The sequence below is a fragment of the Neoarius graeffei genome, chromosome 15, assembly GCF_027579695.1.
Source record: "Neoarius graeffei isolate fNeoGra1 chromosome 15, fNeoGra1.pri, whole genome shotgun sequence".
NCBI classification, from domain to species: Eukaryota; Metazoa; Chordata; class Actinopteri; order Siluriformes; family Ariidae; genus Neoarius; species Neoarius graeffei.
In genome coordinates this window covers 17635747-17656684 of record NC_083583.1, presented here as the reverse complement: position 1 = coordinate 17656684, position 20938 = coordinate 17635747, and the positions used below count along the sequence as shown (strand labels likewise).

At 45.8% G+C, this 20938-nt stretch overlaps 1 protein-coding gene across 4 annotated transcripts in view; it reads left to right on the top strand.

The window, feature by feature from the left end:
* The window catches only part of tpcn2 (two pore segment channel 2), a 64320-nt gene extending 45306 nt beyond the window's left edge, over positions 1–19014 (top strand). For 3 of the 4 annotated variants that reach the window (XM_060940938.1, XM_060940939.1, XM_060940940.1), the window contains exons 17-26: positions 414–542; positions 726–775; positions 927–1026; positions 2967–3038; positions 3129–3199; positions 4592–4694; positions 4797–4879; positions 4982–5063; positions 5781–5872; positions 17843–19014. In XM_060940938.1, coding sequence (XP_060796921.1) covers positions 414–542; positions 726–775; positions 927–1026; positions 2967–3038; positions 3129–3199; positions 4592–4694; positions 4797–4879; positions 4982–5063; positions 5781–5872; positions 17843–17945 — 885 coding nt within the window. In that variant the 3' untranslated portion in view covers positions 17946–19014. The remainder of the gene's footprint in view (positions 1–413; positions 543–725; positions 776–926; positions 1027–2966; positions 3039–3128; positions 3200–4591; positions 4695–4796; positions 4880–4981; positions 5064–5780; positions 5873–17842) is intronic. The other variant, XM_060940941.1, reaches the window with a different exon arrangement.
* Positions 19015–20938: the final 1924 nt, after the last annotated feature.

The following is a 20938-nucleotide window of genomic DNA, read 5'->3' as shown; positions in this document are numbered from 1 at the left end:
CTCACTCATGAGATTTCTACAGTTCTAAATGCCACAAACACTCTGGCCTCCATATTTGTTTTTCTTGCTTAACCCCCCCAACTTGTGACCTGGTTGGTCAGGACATAAAATGTCAATTTTTGGAACATTTTGAAGCACTTCTGTGACAGAAAAAGCCACATGTGAAGCAAACACCATTTCATTTGGTTGAGTGACAGGAAATGATCATCATTAATACTTGCAGTGTGTTTTGTGTAAAACTATGAAATGTACAAGGTAGCAAGAGCCAAAATGCCCCCTAGGATAGACTCATAGAAAACATTATATCCTGTATATCTTTTGTACTTAGTTGAAATCTCATGTCTCCATTTTGACCTTTTAGCTTTTTGATACTTCATGTTGCGTATAATGAGTTGTTTTTTTTGTTTGTACAGGTCATTAATTGGGCTTTTATCATCTACTACTTAATAGAGATGATACTGAAGATGATCGCCTTTGGGTGGAGGGGTTACCGCTCTCACAGAAATAACATTGTTGATGGGATCTTCACCATCCTTCTCCTGGTATTTAAATAATATTTTTCAGAATAATTATTGTTTAGTTAATGTTCGATCAGCAATTCTATTGATGGAGACAGATTTCATGTTTTATAATTTTGATAAACATTTTCCCTGTTCCACATGCAGAATATAAATTAAACCTGTCCCCCCCCCCCCCCCCCCCCCTTTTTTTTTTTAATGAAAAAGGTCCTCCAGGTTTCTATTTTTGTCATGTTCAGGATTATGGATCCTAAAGTGTAAGTGGGTTTTTTTTTTTTTTTTTTTTTTTTTTTGTAAATTGACACATACTATTATAATGCTACTTTAATGAGTATTTATTTATTTATTTATTTATAAATCATTTTTATTGCATTCATCATGCTAATGGTAGCTGTGTGGTGTTCCCAGGATACTGAGTCAGCATGGAAACGTACGTCTGTGGGAAATGGTGCGACTGGTGAACATGCTAATCGTCTTTCGTTTCCTCAGAATCATTCCAGAAATCAAGGTCAGCAGCACAGTCCTTATGAACCACTTGTATTATGATCATATCATCTTCAGTTCACCTTATACACATGCGACAGTCACATTGCAGGCCTGGATTGAGTATCTCATCTCATCATCTCTAGCCGCTTTATCCTGTTCTACAGGGTCGCAGGCAAGCTGGAGCCTATCCCAGCTGACTACGGGCGAAAGGCGGGGTACACCCTGGACAAGTCGCCAGGTCATCACAGGGCTGACACATAGACACAGACAACCATTCACACCTACGGTCAATTTAGAGCCACCAGTTAACCTAACCTGCATGTCTTTGGACTGTGGGGGGGAAACCGGAGCACCCGGAGGAAACCCACGCGGACACGGGGAGAACATGCAATCTCCGCACAGAAAGGCCCTCGCCGGCCACGGGGCTCGAACCCGGACCTTCTTGCTGTGAGGCGACAGTGCTAACCACTACACCACCATGCTGCCCGGATTGAGTATCATTTATACAAAAATATTTACAGATTATTAAAGTACCATATGTTTTATACTTGACCTCCATTTTTATCCATTACTGTTGTGGAAGATCACAGAATAAGTTGGTTCCTGTTATCTCTGATTTTCTAGCAGCTGTAAACAGTCCTTCCATCATTTGTCTGTCTGTGTGTGTCTCTCTCTCACTCGCTCGCTCTCTGTGTTAATAAGACAAACAATACATCTTTGTTTTAAATTAAAAAAAAAAAAAAGCCTCATGAAGACTTTCCTGGGGTGGAAAATGTACTGATGATTACAAAGTGCAGACACTGGAGATAGCTTTACAATTTATACTGACACGCCCATAAATACTACATAAACTTCTTACAGAAAACATCATATTAACGATTATACTTTTTTGGTTAAATACAGCTGTGATTTGGATTACAGCTGGCACTATTGACCGAGGTGCTCGTACAGAAAATTAACTTTCTCAGCTTTCTCTGTTTACACACTTCTTGTTTCTGGGAATAATTTTGTGAATCTGGATAACCACTTAAACATTTATTTTAGTTATAACCCCGCTCCGAAGGGGCTGTATACTGGTTTATTTACCTCTGTCTGTCTGTCCGTCCGTCCGTCCGTCCGTCCGTCCATCCATCCATCCGAAACACCGTTTTTCTCAGCAACCACAAATCATAGCCACTTGGTACCAAACTTCAGCTTTGGGTTCTATACTGCGTATACCGTTTTCAGGTCTGTCACGCATCAACTTTCTGTTTACCGACCTGAATGTATTTACGAAACATTCGTAACACTTTTGTCAGCAGCTACAAATCACAACTGCTTCATATTTGGTACTGAGCTTCAGCTTGGGGTTCTATAGCGTGTATACCGTTTTCAGGTCTGTCCCACATGGACTTCCTGTTTACCGACTGAATGTATTTACGAAACATGTAGGGTGGATTTTGACGCCATTTCAAAATGATAGTTTACCAGGATGTTATTTGAAATCCCTGAGGAGAACACTGCTCTTTACTTAGTTGTTTCAGGGTTAATTATTTGTTGAAGCCAGCAATCATAATAAGTGTCCTATTCCTTCGATTGCTTGCATTCTGATACAGGCGAGAGTGGGGGGGGGATACGTGAGTGAGCAGCAGCTCACAGTTCATCTTGTTTTTAAAAATGTTGCAATATTTATTGCAAAACCCAGTAATATTATAAGTTGACTGTTTCTGAGTGGCTATGGTAGACCTGGCATGTGCCTGTTAGATGGAGTTCTGGCACCATCTTGTGGTGAGGACTGTATATTGTATTTCCATCGTAAATTAACTCAAATTTGCAGCTCTTTCAATGAAATTTTACTCTCCATGTTGAAAATGTGACCCCCCCCCCCCCCCCCCCCCCCCCCAAATTTATGTAAATGGTGCAGGTTCTTGAGTCCATGTTATGTGTATAATTTAGTGGTTTTTATCCCCCCCCCGTTTGTAGTTGATGGCTCTGGTGGCTAGCACTCTTGTGGACCTTGTGAAAAACTTGCGGGCTTTTGCTGGGATTCTGCTGGTGAGTGCAAAGAGTGCTTTAAGGGTTTTTTAGGCATCATCACTGATGAGTTTAGGATGCAGTCTTCATGTTCTCTGCTTTCTTATTTAGGTGGTGTACTATGTGTATGCTGTCATTGGTATCTGGCTTTTCCATGGAGCTATTAGTCCTCCACTCACAAGGTACTGTATATGCATCAGTAATAAGTATATTTTTATAACATTGCTACATTTCCAGTTTCTTTACTGAAAAACGTACCACAAACAGTCAGGATTAACCCAGAATTGACATAGTGAGAGCTTGGTGTGTGCTGGGGGGGATGGTGGGGATCATCCCCCCCCCCTGGTTTTTATCTCTGCTGAAAAAAAATCCTCGGGGACAACCCCGTCAATAAAACAAACAAACCAACAAAAAAAGTTGACATGACAGGCATGTTGTGACAGTTTTCTATGGTCTACATTGCACTCACTTTCAAAATGACCCGAAGTGGCAGCTTTGATGTTCACAAACGTCCCCAGCAAATAGATACATTGTAGATAATAACAATATCCAGAGTGTGAACATGGATTTAGCGCCATGAATCACATCCTTACTGATGAGCGCAACAGAATGAATGTATCCACACTGACAGCCTTCTTTTCCTCGCTGTCAATGGGCCAGACGTGCGTTCCTTCCCTGCTGAGAAATTCGCAGAAATGTGGATTAAAGAAGGGCGAAACGCGGCGGAGAGCGCACCGACGGGAAAGCAGAAAAGGCCACATGAACTGCGCCATCAGAACAAACTGTTCCTTTAGTATTCATGTATTTTAGTGATTTTCGAGTCACTGTCCATTTAATCCGGAGGGAGAGAAACATCACAGCAACGCGACAAGCAATGCGAACTTTGTTGTGTGTTAGTGTTCGTATATTTAGTCAGAGAGATAGGAAGATGAATTTACTATCTCTGGTTTAGTGGTTTTCATTTAGTGTTATTCATTTGATGTCATCGGATGTTATTGATCTGTTAGCCTATTGTTACCTTAATTTTGTGACGTTTCATGATTAAAAAAAAAAACATCCCCCCTTCTGGTTTTTTGACAAATTGCACTGTGTGTGTGTGTGTGTGTGTGTGTGTGTGTGTGTGTGTGTGTGTGTACGTATTTTGGCTAGGCAGGCTGATCATATAATATCGATATTGTGATATACAATGTATTACACTTTTCTGATGTGTTGTATGTGTCAGTATTAATATAACAGTTGCACAATAATTTTCATTGGAAGCAGCTGATAGTTTTGTACAGAAATATTAACTATATTTTTAGTGTTAAATAATTTATTTTTGTAAAGTGAACATAAAATATTAAGCAGTTTATTAGCAAAATGATATATAATCATGTATATCATGTATCACGTAAATGCTTTTGAGTATCACGATGTCACCTGCGCCTAGTACATACCATACACAAGAGTTGCTGATTAAAGTTCAACCCGTTGCTTCCACTTCCAACAGCTCCTAATTAGCGCTTTAATGTGATAACATATTGTAAATGAGATCTTGATATACACATGTATAAAATAATGATATTTCCTTGTAGTGTGGCGAACTCGAGTAGTGAGAACAGTACATCCAATTTCACCATGGAGTGTGGCTCCTATGAACAGCTGGAATATTGGCCAAACAACTTTGATGACTTTGCTGTAAGTATTTCCCCTCAGCAATATGTAGTACATAGTTTAAGCGTTAATGGATTGTTTTAATATTTATCATGCTATATCGTATGTACTTCTGGACCTTTTCAGTCATCTCTAGTTCTGCTGTATGATGTGATGGTGGTGAATAACTGGCAGGTCTTTATGGACGTTTATACGAGATACAGCAATGAGTAAGCAACAGCTTGAGAAGCTGTAATACTTTTTTTGGTTGTTTTAGCTACGTTATACTCTGTACGTTTCTTCATGGTTACAATAATCCTGGTTGTCTTTAGGTGGTCAAAGGTGTACTTTGTATCCTGGTGGTTCACCTCATCTGTCATGTGGGTCAATCTGTTTGTGGCACTCATTTTGGAGGTATGACAGTTTTAGCTGTTACTAATTTATTTCATCACTGTGGGTTTCAGCATGTGTTTTAAGGGATTTTTAAAGTACCTAAACCAGCTTTAAATTCAGTTATGGCCCTGTTAGTAAACTTTCACTGACTGTTTTTGCTCGTTTTGGAATGCTGTCTGTAATGGAAACAGGATGAAAATGTCTGTGTAGCAGTTATGGTGTCGACTATTTTTTTTTTTTGCTGTTGTAAAATGCACAGTTTTTTTTTTTTCCTGTTTAGTTCTTGTTGCTGTTATGTAAATTATGTAGTTTTCCTGGTAACTATTCAAGTGTGGGGTCAGTGATTTTTAAGTCTGAACACTAATATTTGGGGAAATCTTCTTATATGGCTGTTCAAAGAAAGACACTCCCTGGTCTCTGTGGCTACCCCAGGCTGTAAACTGAAATTGTTTGAATTTTCATTTCAGTTTGTTGCTTCACTTAAATTTGGATTAAAAAACTAAAAAAAAAAAAACTAGCTTTGCCTACCTTTTGGTTAAAAATATCCAGCTACACATCTACACGATAAATATGGAAGGCTATTGTATAGCGACAAAGGAAATGCTTAATTACTAATATTTTAAATAGACCAGTGTCTTAATTCAGTGCATATAAGTGTGTGTGACGTGTGTGTGTGTGTGTGTGTGTGTGTGTGTGTATAAAATGAGTATGTAATAACCTCCATGTTTAATATTCCAGAACTTTACTTACAAATGGGACAAAAGTCATGCACTCAGTGTATCGGATGTGGAGAGAACAAGCTATGAGACCACAGTACAGGTGATATTCAGGTAAGCTCCTAGTTGTTTCATCTCTGGTCCTCTCTCTATGAATTTGTCTCTGCTTGAACTTGTACCTCTTGGGCACAGAACGGTACTTTAGACGGTTACATTTTCTTTTGTTGAGATGCATGGTGCTTCTTTGGGTCTTGAATCATTTGCCTGATTGTTGATTGAGTCACCTTTTGATAGACCGAATGCTTTGAGATCACTGCTCAAACAAATTGAGGTGCAGTGTGAATTTAATTATATTTATATTTACAAAAATATTTGTTTATTTTAATAGCACATTGTTGAGACCAAGCACTTTTGAAAAACGATCCTCAGCAAGAAACGCAAGGAAAAAAAATTGGAGACACTGTGAAAATTACACGAATGTGGATCAACAATCAAAGTAAATGGCAATAATTTTAAGATTAATGACCGTTCTTTTAAAAAAAAATCAGACTGACACATGTAACTTTTGTTTGTATCACATGCACATTATTCCCAAGTAAGGATGCAACGACAAAATCAGTGAGATTTTTGGCAATAAAAATTCTCACTGTTTTCATTAGTGTTTACATGGTCTGTGTCACTTCACACCACACCACACTTCACATTCTGTTTGTAGCAGTTAAATAGCTGGTCGAAAAATTAAATGTTACATCCATCTATCCATTATCTGTAGCCGCTTATCCTGTACAGGATCGCAGGTGAGCCGGAGCCTATCCCAGCTGACCTATGGGTGAGAGGCGGGGTACACCCTGGACAAGCCGCCAGGTCATCGCAGGGCTGACACATAGGCTACGTTTACATTAGACCGTATCTGTCTCGTTTTCTTCGCGGATGCACTGTCCGTTTACATTAAACCACCTGGAAAAGCCGGGAAACGGGAATCCGCCAGCGTCCACGTATTCAATCTAGATCGTATCTGGTCCGGTGCTGTGTAAACATTGAGATACGCGAATACGCTGTGCTGAGCTCTAGCTGGCATCCTCATTGGACAACGTCACTGTGACATCCACCTTCCTGATTCGCTGGCGTTGGTCATGTGACGCGACTGCTGAAAAACGGCGCGGACTTCCGCCTTGTGTCACCTTTCATTAAAGAGTATAAAAGTATGAAAATACTGCAAATACTGATGCAAATATTGCCCATTGTGTAGTTATGATTGTCTTTAGGCTTGCCATCCTTCCACTTGCAAGCAGTAAGTGATATGCGCTGGGATCACACACACAGCGGCTCAGTCCCGAATCGTGGCTTGTGCACTTCACTCGCGCGCTGTGTGAGCTGCGCAGGGCCGGAGTGCGCACCCTCCAGAGGGCACTCGCTGTTCAGGGCGGAGTGATTTGGAGCGCAGGATGCCTGCGGAGCCGAGCGTATCCATGTATTGGTGTTGCTGTGTGCACGGCTAACGGTTTTAGTGTAAACGCGAATCGTTTTAAGAACGTTAATCTGATGATCCGCTGATTCGACGTAATGTAAATGTAGCCATAGAGACAAACAGCCATTCACACTCACATTCACACCTACAGTCAATTTAGAGCCACCAATTAACCTAACCTGCATGTCTTTGGACTGTGGGGGAAACCGGAGCACCCGGAGGAAACCTCCACAGACATGGAGAGAACATGCAAACTCCACACAGAAAGGCCCTCGTTAGGTGCTGGGCTTGAACCCAGAACCTTCTTGTTGTGAGGCGACAGTGCTAACCACTACACTACCATGCCATCTAAATGTTACTTTGATTGATTGATTTTTTTCTTAAAGAACACAACATATACTTGTTGTGCGTTATCATCCTGCTTTTAATTTATATCAAAGGTGCTAGGATTCAGTCCTAAAAAGATCCAGTTCTCTGATTATCCAGGCATGAAAACGAGGGTTATGTATATAACCGCGGTTCTATGAGTTTCGGATGACCGCCAGAGGCGGTGCTTTCAGCACATGGATATCCATCACACGAATGTGCAGGTCGAGTAATAGTAACAACAAAGTCACGTGTGACCTGGGTGACGTCACCCCGTGACCCCGGCATAAAAGACCGGTAAACCCAGGAAGTGACCTCTTGGCAAATCTTCTCGTGTACACTCCGAGTGACTGCCAAGCTCTGGCGGTCATCCGAAACTCATAGAACCGCGGTTATATACATAACCCTCGTTCTATTTCGTTTCTCCTGACCGCCAGAGGCGGTGCTTTCAGCACATGGATGACTAATACCAACCAGGTCATGAGGAGTGCCTACCCGTACTCAGTGCTGCTGCGACGGGCCTGGAATGACAGCCGTCGCCACAGGATTATGTGGGACGACATTAAGACGGTAAAACCTGGTGAAGGTGCAGCTGGAAGCCCAGGAGGCTGCGCTGCATATGTCTGAAAGGGGCACGCCCTTCAGTGATGCCCATGAGGCCACCACGCCCCGTGCAGAGTGCGCCCTGACAGCCGGAGGAATCGGGGAGCCACTGTGCCTGTAGGCATGTAATATGGCCTCGACTATCCACTTGGATAGCCTCTGCTTAGAGAGCGCCAGACCCCTCCTCGGCCCTGTGTGGCACAGAAACAGGGCGTCACTCCTACGGAAGCTCTCTGTACGGGACACGTACACCCTGAGGGCACGAACTGGGCACAAAAGTTCCGACCTCTCACCATGGCCCGCCTCGAACGCCGCAAGGCTAAGGGGCTGGTTGACGAAGGTAGCAGAGAGGGTCTTTGGGAGGAAAGAGGGGTTAGGCCACAGAGTGACCCCACTGTCGCCGGAGTGCCACTGCAGGCACTCCCCACTGACTGACAGCGCGTGTAATTCCCCGACGCGCCTCGTCGATGTAATGGCCAGAAGAAAAGCAGTCTTCAGGGAGAGCCATGAAATGTCTGCCGTGAGCAGGGGCTCATACGGTGCGTCACAGAGAGCCTGCAGCACCAAGTGAAGATCCCATGTGGGTACCCGGCTCCGTCGGGGGGGTCTCAACCGGAGAGCACCCTTCAAGAAACGTGCCACCAAGGGGTGGGACCCCACGGTCCTTCCCCCAACTCTGGCATGCTGAGCAGAGATGTCAGCTGCATAGACCTTGATGGTGGCAGGAGTAAGACCCTTATCAAACAGAGACTGGAGGAACAGTAGAATGGTCGGCAGGGGGCAGCATGTAGGCTCCTCCCCCCGAGTTAAGCACCAGTTGGAGAAAAGCCTCCATCTGTTGGCGTGGAGGGTGCCCGAGAGCTTGCAATGGTGTTGACCACTGCCGGCTCACAAAGACCTAGCAGGGGGTCCGGCCCTTCAGCGGCCACACCCAGAGCTGCAGACGGGCTGGATCCGGGTGCCAGATCTGCCCTCCCAGCTGTGATAGCAGGTCCGTCCTCACTGGCAGGCACCAGGGGTCGCCGTTCAGAAGTTGCAGCAACTTGGGAAACCACACTCGGCCCGGCCACCGAGGGGCGACAAGCAGCAGCCCGTGGTGGTCCATCGCAACCCTGTGTAGGGTTGGCACGATCAGCGGCAGAGGGGGGAAGGCATACAGCAGTTGCCTTGGCCAAGCATGCGCCAGCGCATCCTGGCCCAGGGAGCTGGGGCCGTGGAGGCTGAACCACAGAGGGCAGTGTGTCGACTCCTGGCAGGCAAAGAGGTCCACCTCTGCCCTGCCAAAACGTTCCCAGATGGCGAGAACCACCGCTGGGTTGAGTCTCCATTCCCCGGGATCGGGGTCCTGGCAGGACAGCAGATCCGCTGCCCTGTTGGCAGTGCCTGGCAAGTACATGGCACACAGGCTCAAGAGATGTCGATGGGCCCACCGCAGAAGTTGGCCGGCCACTTCCAAGCACTGGAGGGACTTGGTGCCTCCCTGGTGGTTGATGTAGTACACTACCGTAGCGTTGTCCGTCTGCACCAGAACGTGTCTGCCGGCCAGGCCTGGGAGGAAGTGCTGTAGGCTGAGGAACACAGCCCGTAGCTCCAGCACGTTGATGTGCTGCTGTCGCTGCCCTGGACTCCAGTAGCCTCTGATGGTCCGGAATTGCCAGACTGCACCCCAGCCTCCCAGGGAAGCATCCGTGGTGATGACCTCCCTCCGGGAGGGGATAGCCGCCAGCGGAACACCCCGCAGAAGGTAAGCCCTCCTCCTCCATGGACGGAGGAGCCTGAAAAAAGTATCCGTCACCTTCACGAGCCTGTGCCCGTGCAGCACCGGGTGGAGGTGGAGACCGTTGAGCCACCTCTGAAGCGGGCGTAAGTCCAGGAGTCCCAGCGGGACCAGAGAGGAGGCTGCCGTAAGCATGCCCAGCAGGCGCTGAAAGGTCTTCAGGGCGAGTGACCTGCCCCGTCCGAAGCGGCCAAGCAGCAGGCGGATGTTGTGGATCCTGGTCTGGGAGGGGGTTGCCATCAACGACCTCGAATCCAGGTGTATGCCCAAGAAAGTCGTCTCCTGGCTGGGCACCAGCGAGCTCTTCTTGTAATTCACCCTGAGCCCCAGCTCTGCGACATGTGAGAGCACAGTCGCGATGTCGGTGTGGGCCTGAGCTGCTGACCGTGAACAGACGAGCCCGTCGTCCAGGTAAGGCAGGACACGCAAACCCTTTGCCTGAAGTGGTGCCAATGCCGCTGCCACACACCTGGTGAACACACGGGGTGCCAGCGATATCCCAAAGGGCAGAACATTGAACTCGAAATCCTGGCCCTCGAAGGCAAACCGCAGGAACTGCCTGTGGTGTGGCGCAATGGGAACATGGAAGTAGGCGTCTTTCAGGTCGATGGTGGCAAACCAGTGGCCCGCCTGGATGTGGTGTAAGACATCCACTGTACGCAGCATGCGGAATCTCATGGTCTTCAAGTGGGAGTTGAGGGACCTCAGGTCGAGGATCGGGCGGATACCGCCGTCCTTCTTCGGAACCAGAAAATACCTGGAGTAGAACCCACCTTGCTGTCTCTGCCTGTCGACGGGAGAGATTGCTCCTTTCTCCAGGAGGGTGGCGATTTCCTGCCGGAGGACGAGGGACTTCCCCGGATGGCTCACGGTGGTGTGTTTGACCCCATGAAAATGCGGCGGTCGGCGGCAGAACTGGATGCGGTAACCCTCGGTGAGGGTCACCAGCACCCAGGGGTCTGGGGTCAACGCTCTCCAGCTTTGGAGCTGTTCGCTGGAAAAGCGGCCGACCGCCGGTGCGTTGATGTCAGCGCCATCCAGAGCGCCCCCGTCGGTCACCATGGGGGCGACGAGGAGCGGACTGGGTGTAGGGGGTGGCACCGCGGGTCCGGGAGGTGGTGGGGCGACGAAAGTCATCAACCCGTCTGGTCTCCTGGCGGGTGCGTGGCCGAGACAGAGTCGGTGTGGGCCCCCTGAAGGACTGGGCAGCATTGCCATGGTGGTGGACCTGGCGGAGGCCAGCGAACTGCTGTCGCGCCTGGACGACCTGGGCACTTCGGTCCAGGGCTTGCTGAGCGGCCTCGCCAAACAGCTCCCCGGGGACAACAGGGAGAGAGCGCAGCACACGGCGGTCGGGCTCGGCCAGAGGGGACTGTGCCAGCCATATCTGCCGGCGGGCGAGGGTGAGATACGACATCAGCCGGCCCATTTCCCGCGACGAGTAGGCAAAGGCCTGGAGAGCTGCGTCGCACAGCTCCCGTGATGCCGCGCTCGTCCCCTCCAGCGTCTGGGCGAGGGCCAGCAGCAGATGGGACATGGAATTGTCAATACGACCCATTCGTGCCGCCGTGTCGTATCCCCGCACGATGAGGTCGTCGGTCGCACAGCATTGGGTGCGGGGGCATCGGGCGTCAGGCCGCAGAGCCTCGTTGGGTGAAAGGACGAGGGCAGTCACGGAGGGCTCAATGTTGGGCATCTGGTGGAGGCCGTAGGTAGGGGCATCCTGCATTGCTGCCAGGGCCCTGCAGTCACTAGGGAGGTGGGAAAGGCGTCTAGGGTCCGCCCAACACCTCTGTAACTCCTCAATGTATGGGGCCGAGGGCGGAACAGACAACGAGGAAGGCTGTGTGGAACCTCTGAAGAAAGCGCTCTGATGCTGGGCCACCGGGGGCGTGTCCAACCCCAGACGGGCCAATGCAGCCCTCAGCGTTGGCTGGATGGATGAGCGTCCGCCTTCCGACGCTGCTGCGGTGCCATGGCTGGTGGCCTGGGAACCGGCCGGAGAGGTGGAGTCGTGACCGTCAGACCCACCGCAGTCAAAACTCTCCGACGCCCGGATCGACAGTTCATCCAGGCCGCGTGCATCAATGGCCGGTGACAGAAGCGGTGGTGATGGTGAACGGTCGGGCTGCCAGGCAGAAGGGGTGGCTGCGGGAACACTGCTGCCCTGTGGTGGAGGCTGGAGATTCGCCAGCAGGGCCTTCATCTCCTCCAGCTCGGTGGACATCACCTCCACCTTCCGAGCCAAATCGCCCGAGCGCTTCTTTTTCGCCTTAGAAGCGGAGACGCGTGGGGGGGCCCCACGGCGCTTGCTGGGCCCCGCTGCTGCAGCCGGCACCATGTCCTGTCCCCCCAAGGCCCGGGGGATGTCAGACGGAGGATCCAACCAAGCCAGCCTCGCGGTCCGCGCAGCCACACTCAGGCACATGCAGTCTGCGCAGGCCATGTCCGTCAGCCCCTGCCGCAGGTGATCAATACCCAGGCACGAGGAGCACTCGCGGTGGCCGTCCTCCAGCTCGAGGGGGGCCCGGCAGTTGGCGCAGCGAGAGAATAGGTTCATGACACCTGGCTGGCAGAAGGGAACTTAAAAAATAGGGCGAGAGCACCCCAAGTAAGTATCCCAAAATAAACAATCAGGCGGCAATGAAAAACGACCGGGCGAACACACCCGTGGTCGGGAATATTAACAAGGATAGGCGCCGTGCGCCACAGAACTGATAAACAGCGGCGAGAAACACCACTTTAATTTAAATGAATGAAAACCGCTTACCTGAGCGACAACAAGCCGGCCTCCAGCGGCGAGAACACTGCCTCGGAGGGCTAGTCAGCTAACTCCACCGAGCGAGAGCACTCAGCTTAACGGAGTAACAAACAATACGAATACAACACACAAGACAGCCGGCCCGTGAGCAGGCCGGAGACAAGGCTACACAAAATAAGGCGATCGATAATATTAACAAGGATAGGCGCCGTGCGCCACAGAACTGATAAACAGCGGCGAGAAACACCGCTTTAATTTAAATGAATGAAAACCGCTTACCTGAACGAAAGCAAGCCGGCCTCCAGCGGCGAGAACACCGCCTCGGAGGGCTAATCAGCTAACTCCACCGAGCGAGAGCACTCAGCTTAACGGAGTAACAAATCAACGAATATAGCGACAAGAGAAAAGCATTGGTGGACTTAACGCAGTTTCTTGGAGGATGCGTAAGCACAGCCCCAACCCTACGGGTAACGAAACTAACACGCGTTTTGTCCAAATTCCAACTCGCAACCTGCAAACGCGAGAAGATGCAAGAGGTCACTTCCTGGGTTTACCGGTCTTTTATGCCGGGGTCACGGGGTGACGTCACCCAGGTCACACGTGACTTTGTTGTTACTATTACTCGACCTGCACGTTCGTGTGATGGATATCCATGTGCTGAAAGCACCGCCTCTGGCGGTCAGGAGAAACGAAATAGAACTAATGGCCCATTTCCACTGCATGGTATCATGTCAACTCGACTGTACTGGCCTTTTTTGTTTTCCATTGGGCCAAAGTTGTGGATAGTACCTGGCATCTGGTAGTTGTTGTGGGTTTTTTTTTTTTCCATCACCCCTGTCGAGGTTCTAATCATAACTAATTTAAGATTAGCCAGCCACTACTGATATTTTGCCGAACTCTCTGTTAGTAGAACAGATGAGTGTATGTGCACTTTGCCTTTGATCTCTGTAGTCAATAACCATATTAACACTAGAATTCGGGAGGGGGTTGCAAAACTTTTCGCTCCAAGCCAAACGGGGGTGCCTCACCTCTTTCTCCCCACACAAGCTCATCCCTCCCTCTTCAGTGCAGTTATCACCTATGCAACTTTACATTCTTATGCAAATGTTGATCTCGTGTCAGTTTGAGCACAGCAGCACTTGACAAAAAATAAAAAGGTACGTGTGTGTGTGTACTTAACCATAAGCGCATTCACATAGAAAGAATGTATTTAGCAATGACAGGCCATTTTTTAAAGTAGTTGTCATAGTGTTGTCATGTATCAAATTAAAGAGCGTGACGATCTGAACTGAAAACTTGTTTAATTTTGTAAATATGTCTTTAAAAAACAGTTCTGAACATTTTGAAAATCCAGTGTTTTTATAAAATTTCCATTTCTGTCTGTTGCCCTGGTCACAAACCAGCAATCATTTTCCATTGGTTTAATTTTCCATTAATGAGAAAAAAACGCAATCAGAAATTAATAGACCAAAAGAACCAAAAATAAAGAGATTTAAAATTTTGAGTATCAGGATAAGAATTACAGATAAAGGCTTCTTCTTGTTGATCACAATTCTGCACCTAGAAGGCTTAAAAGTAATACATCAAAGAAATTAGTCCATCCTTTGTGCTTAAACATAACAGCCAGACTTTAGCGCCCATGAATTTGGTGTATAGTTTTCACTGACGTCACGGCATTCCGGGGAACGCCCCCCAGCCGCCATCTTGCAGGGCAAACAAAACGGACCATCGCCACTACCGGCTACGTTATTTCGGACGAATTTATTAAGTTATGTAGTCAGTTTTCTAAAATAAAGATCAATATCGGCAAAATCAAGCAAACGGAAGTATATGGATACATTGGACGACATCTCACGACAATGGTATGCAGCCAAACTGTCCTTGATTGGGGGAATTGACCCCTACGAAGTGGACAAAGAAGCATTTTCAAGTGACTATGCAGGGCTGCCATCCATATCGTACCTTGATATTGTGAACTATTTTGTGAATACTAAAAGCGCCTACACACTTGACGACCTCAAAGCATACAAGTCGCTGGAGTCATACAATTATTTTGTCTGTGGCTGGGTCCGTGAAGTCCACCAAAAACAAGTGAGAGCCATGTCCTAATTACAGCCAAGGTATGTACACACTGGAGTTTTAGAGCTCTCAACACTGCATATAAATATGTGTGTATAATATCGAGTTGATTTAAAACAAATTTTACATCCATTAGTGGTATTACAGTACCATGTCAGTATAAACTTTTGTAATATAATTAACTGGTATGTAGGCTTGTTACACAATTGATTGTTTATTTAAACAACTTACCACTTATAAAATGATCGGAGTAGACTTTGCTGTGTTTGGAAGGCTGAAAATCCTTGCGGTTGATTCTTGCAAGCCATAGATTTCTCCTTTGTATGCTGAGTTTCTTTGTTTGCTCGCCTTCGTGCTCCCGTTCAGTGGGAATTCCATAAAAGCTCCGCTTGATGTCATCATCTGACCTATTACGACAGCCGTGAATACAACAGGTGTGCACCATTGCTAGCTTTAAATAGTAATAATGTAACTATAAATGTAAGTAATATATAAATAAATGTAACTCGCGCGTTACAATGTGTGCTCAGTGACCCGTACGGTAAGCTTGCCCTACAAGATGGCCGCCACCAGGGAATCCCCGACTCTGTGACGTCATGTGAAAACTATCTATTGCATTACACAACGTTAAACGCTTAAAGTAAAAGCTCATCACAACACCACACAAAATTAACAACATGTTCCGTAAATATTTTATTTATTCTTCACTAGTTTTATGTAGATTAAACACTTAAATGTCTTTAAAGGCCAAACGAAAACATGCTGTTCTCTCATACAAACATATGGGAGGTTAATCAGCGCAGTGGTGTGCTGTCAAGCCTTGTAACATTCATGAGAGACAGTATCAGATGGTTTAAAAAAAAAAAAGTGTGCGTGTGTGCAAGATTAAAACTTAATAAATTTAAAAAAAGACTCAAATAACATTTATTTTAAGCTGCTTTTACACAGGCACTTGTGGCAGAACAAGTTGTCCCAGCTCAGTTGCCTGTCTAAACACAATTTGTTCTGGAACAATGACACTGGTGGGCACAACTTGTTCCACTTTACAAGGTGGTGCAACTTGTGCTGGAACATCTTGTTGTGGGCGCAACTTCTTCCTGCTTACCATCTAAACACAATCTGTGGTAAGTAGAAGGGCTTCCACGTGCGCGGTAGCATTCATCCAGGTCATTTATCATCCGGACAAGACCGCTTCACCGCAAATTCAACGATCAGTTCTTCTCAAGTGCTTTTCCTTGTCAAATTTCTCCACCTTTTAAATGATGAAGCCAAGTGATTACCAAGCCAATCGCAGTGATGACCTGGACTAAAAAAAAAAAGACATTCTTACCTTCATCCAGCTGTGGGGAGATGCAGATACCCAGTTGGATTTGGAGAAATTGAGCTGCAATGAGCTGATTTACTGCTGAATCACTGGGCGTTTAAACAGAAACGAGCAGTGAGGGGACAATAAAGCAAGTTAAAAACAAGCTTCTGATCGCTGATTTGCGCATGCACACTTTTTACCTAATAAAGACTGAGCGTGTAAACTTAAAGGAAAGTGGGTGCAACTTGTTCCAGGCATAGCTTGTTCCCGCTGCCCATGTAAAAGCAGCTTTAGTGAAGCCGATGGTGTGGACGACAGAAAATAAGAATAAGAAAAAAAAATTTGATTCAGGTGTAGGCTGTGAAGTCCAAATTGATGGTAATGGAAAAACGAGCACTAATTTGTGTAGATTTTTAAAAATTATGATGAGTAAGTTCAGGAGAAACAGTATCAGACAGTGTAAAAATAAGCAGTGTTGTGCAGTGGCATGCACAGACATTTTGGAGGGCAAGTGCTCTGGGAGAAAAAAGGGCACTTTTTTGCGCATGTGGAATACCTTATTATAAAAGTCTGAGATTTAACCCTCCTCTTGTGTTCGGGTCGCCACTGACCCATTTTAGTTTTTAAACATGTAAAACAACCACTTAATGTTAATTTATTACATCAAGGCTTTTTGACTTTGCCAGGAATCTCTAGTTGAACAAAATAGAAAAATAAATTTTTGTTTTCCTAAATCTGAAAATGGTCTAGCAAAAAAATATAATACTTATGTGCAGTTGTTTCTGTATGCGACGGGCTACTTCACGACAAAATAATTACAGCTTGGGCTTAGAGGGCAAACAATACATTTTCACTCGATTCATGTGCTGGTGGGGCAGGGGAAGAGTTGACTGACTGCCCGATGTGTTGTCTGCGCTACGACAAGGCCGTGGCTTCCAGGACGCTATGCTGCTGCAACCTCACATTGAATGCACTGCACGCTTGTTCACGTGACAGAGCAAGAGAGACAGAGGTCCGGTGTGTGTGCGGAGGGGGCACACATCGGGACATTCTTTTCACACACGCTTTTAATGCCGCGGCTTTTCTAAAAGATCATGTCGACATTGGCCTCAGTAAACTGTAAAAAAAAAAAAAAATTCAAAAGGGCACTTTTTTGGACAGAGGGCAGAGGGGCAGGTGCTTGAGCACCACCTCGTGTCTATCTGTGCACGCCACTGGTGTTGTGCATGAATAAGCTAAATGAAAATCTCCAGAATTCTAGTGTTAAAGCAAGCCACGGCCGAAGAGTCCTGCCTTCATGAGGAACCATTCGAGACACTAACTTTTAGTAAGATAGACGGAATCCTTCTTGCAATTTTTTTTGTATTTAGAAAGCTTGTAAAACATAATCAAACTAAATGATTAATAAAAAAAAAAATCTTGGTTCTCGAGCAGCAGCTTTTAAATCAGTTTGTGTTTTCAATATGCAGTGAGGTCAAAGCCTCAGGGTTTCTAATTAAAGTATGTTGCACATTCCGTACTGACATGTCTTTCATTCGACATTGACTTGCCTTTGTGAATGAAGACCACTAATTATTCTCATTTTATTTTTTGCTTGTCTGGGGGAAGAAAAAAATTTAACTCTTGATCGCATTCCAGCGATCTATCACATGTTCTGTGTTCTGCTCTAAAACCTCCTGTAATATGTATTTATATTCTCACATCTCCTCCCACTCCTTCCTCAGACCTCACATCCAAGAACCGAGTCTGGAGGACATAGAGAACCAACTGCAGTGTCTTCCACATCTCCATCTCCCTCGATGGTCCCTGGAATCACACAGCACTTAACCACAGTGCCAAACACACCTGCTCTCCACCACAATCCTGACTGGAGTGTGGAGGGCTCGTGGGACAGACTGCCATGGTCGTGAAGTGGGGTTAGTGCAGAAGACCCTGCCAATGTGCTGCTCAGTTTTCTGTTGAACACGTGTTCGTGACATGGCACAGTTTTAAAACACCAGAATCCTATTATTATATTTTTAAATGTATTTATTTTTTTAAAAGTTTAATACTAGAGCATTCCTATCTCGGTTATAAAAGGGAAATCTTTAAACTTTTTTTGTTTTGAAAGGAATGCTTTAACACGGTGATGAACTTCAAGATCCTAAGAATCATGAGCAAGGTGAAACCATCCAGCCTGGTCTGAGTTTCTAAATAAGGAAACAAATGAAATTACTTGCATATGTAGCTATTCAAGCCCGTTGAACCGTTCTACATTTTGTAGTGTTATAACCTGGAACCGAAATGGGATTATATGTCATGAGTCCACACAAACTGTAATATATCCGTGGGGGTAGGTCAATAAAGATTACAGAGATGGCAAGTCATGACCTTGTAATCCCAATTAAAACAATTCCAGTTCCAGTTTGTAGAAATGTACTGTGGGGGTGAAGACTTATGCAAGGCACTGTACATTGTCTGAAGTGTCATTTGTGAATGAAACCTTTTTAATATGCTCCACTACTTCTTACTCACTCAACCAGTCTTCTAGGAGCACTGTTGAGCTCAAACACAGGCAGCAGATGTCTGTGGCATGGAAATGGTGCGCTGAAGTGACCCTGAAACTGGGCCAGAAGGTCTTTCATGCAACCAGACTGTGTTTTAAAGCTGAGGTGGGAACGTGAAGATCTCAACAGTGGTGCTGCTGAAATGCAGAATTTATTGAGGTGCTTTTCACCTTGAGCATTCAGTGCATTTAATACTCAACATTACAGCCTTGAACAATGGATGTCTTTTGGTTTAAACTCAAACATCTCTACAAATGAAGCATATGGTATTAATCACTGTACAAGGCATATATACCTGTTAACACTTCCTCAGGTGATGATCAAGTCAATAAATGGTTTTGTTCTGGAAATGTGTGGTGTGTGGCAGCATGAGAAAACCCTTCACATAGTGAAACATTGGCATTTTCTACTTTCTGAAAGCTTTTGCATGCATCTTAATTAGAACCACCATTTTAAATCTGCTTACTTTTAATCATGAAAAGGTAGAAAATTCTGACTGCAGCCATTCTGCTACGTCACCTAGCTATCCAACAACTTTATCATTCACTGTGTCTGAGGAAATCGTAGCATGGTTTTTGACATCTTTCTCAAAACTGATGCCCCGTCCATACATTTAACAATTACTCCACAAAATCGGGTCGTACATGAGTTGATAGCCATGTACGACGGGACTGAGTGAAAAAGTTTTATTCTATCCACATTCACTGGATTTTGAGAAACAGAATTTTTATTTTTTGCAAATTCGATAAATAAAAACTTGATACAAAACGTCTGAAAAAAATCATTTCTGCTTAGAATGTAAACAAACCGGTGAAATGACAGCATTTTTCACAAATTGCTACGGTCATAATTCTTGAAAATTACAAAAAAGGTACGTTCTTACTAGGGCTGTAACAATATGCGTATCGAAATCGCGATACGCAGAGCCACGATCCGTGTCGAGATACAAGAAGGCAGAATCGCGGTACACCCTTTCAAACTTCTCAGCCCAAAAACAGAGGTGCTTCCAAACTTCAATTTATGAATACTTTTTATTTAAATTACATTTTAAACTTACTTAAATTTTATTTTTTATATCTATTAGTAAGTTGTTTTTTCGCCGACCTGCGACAATCTTCTGCGAGTCACGCAACGTCCACACTCGCCACTGGCAACCATATGGCGTCCTTGGCCACCAGAGCATTCGTTTCTTTTAAAGGCCAATTTATGCTGACAACCCAGTCCTCGCAGACGGTGTCGCAGATAGCGTCTGCGTAGCCCCCCCACCTTCGCAGACGCTCTGCGCGCACCTCCCAAAAATTGTGACCACCGCAGAAGCCTTGCAGACAGCGTCGCAGACAAGAGGGCTCCGATTGGTCCACTCTACATCCGCTGTACACGCACTTCCGCTTCCCTACTTTCCCGGTTTGTTTTGTTTTCACGACCGGCATTTTTAAAAACATGAGCGAAGATGGAGCAGCATGAAGAGCGGTTGATTGAGGAAGTACGTACATCTATACGACTCCAGTTCTAGTCATTATAAAAAAAAAGTTCTAGTCATTATAAGTAACCGGAGGATAAACACTCCACTAACCACACCCACCAACTACTCCTAGCGACTTCGCACCCCCTTGCGTTGTGCCGGTGAATAACATCGCGCACGCCTGTACTCCCCGCTCAACAATAAATTACAACTGTCTGCGAAAAGCTATCTGCGAAAGCCTTGTCGCAAGAGCATGCAGAGGCCTTAAGCGGTCGCCATTCTGTTTGCGACACGGGGAGCGAATCTGTAAACAAGCAGCTCATTGGCTGGCTAGGTGTGCCACAAGCCAATCACAATCACCGACAAAGCTGCCTTGACCGGAAAGGCATGTCTGCTTGGGCGTTAGCGGCAGTTACGCAGAAGCCTTCTGCGGCAGTTACACTTTGACACGCAAGCAAAGTTTAACTATAAAAATTCCGTAATTTCCATCTGTTTTCCGCGATCACAGAAAATCATTGGCCCTATGAGAGTGAGACAGTGAGAGAGCCACCCCTATACCCCCCTTCCCCCCCCCCCCCCCCCAAAAAAAAAAAAAAAAATCTTAACGGATTTACACGATTTGGAAAAATGACTTTTTCAGAACCGAAAAAAACAGAGCTTCCGGCTCAACAGTATTATTTTGAGAAATAAAACTATCTTTGGATATACATTTGTTCATTTTTGCATACATATTACTCATTCTCTGCAGTGGTCTGAATTATTTGTTATTAAATAGTTAATGTAAGTAAGTAAATGTTAAGTCAAATTTACTA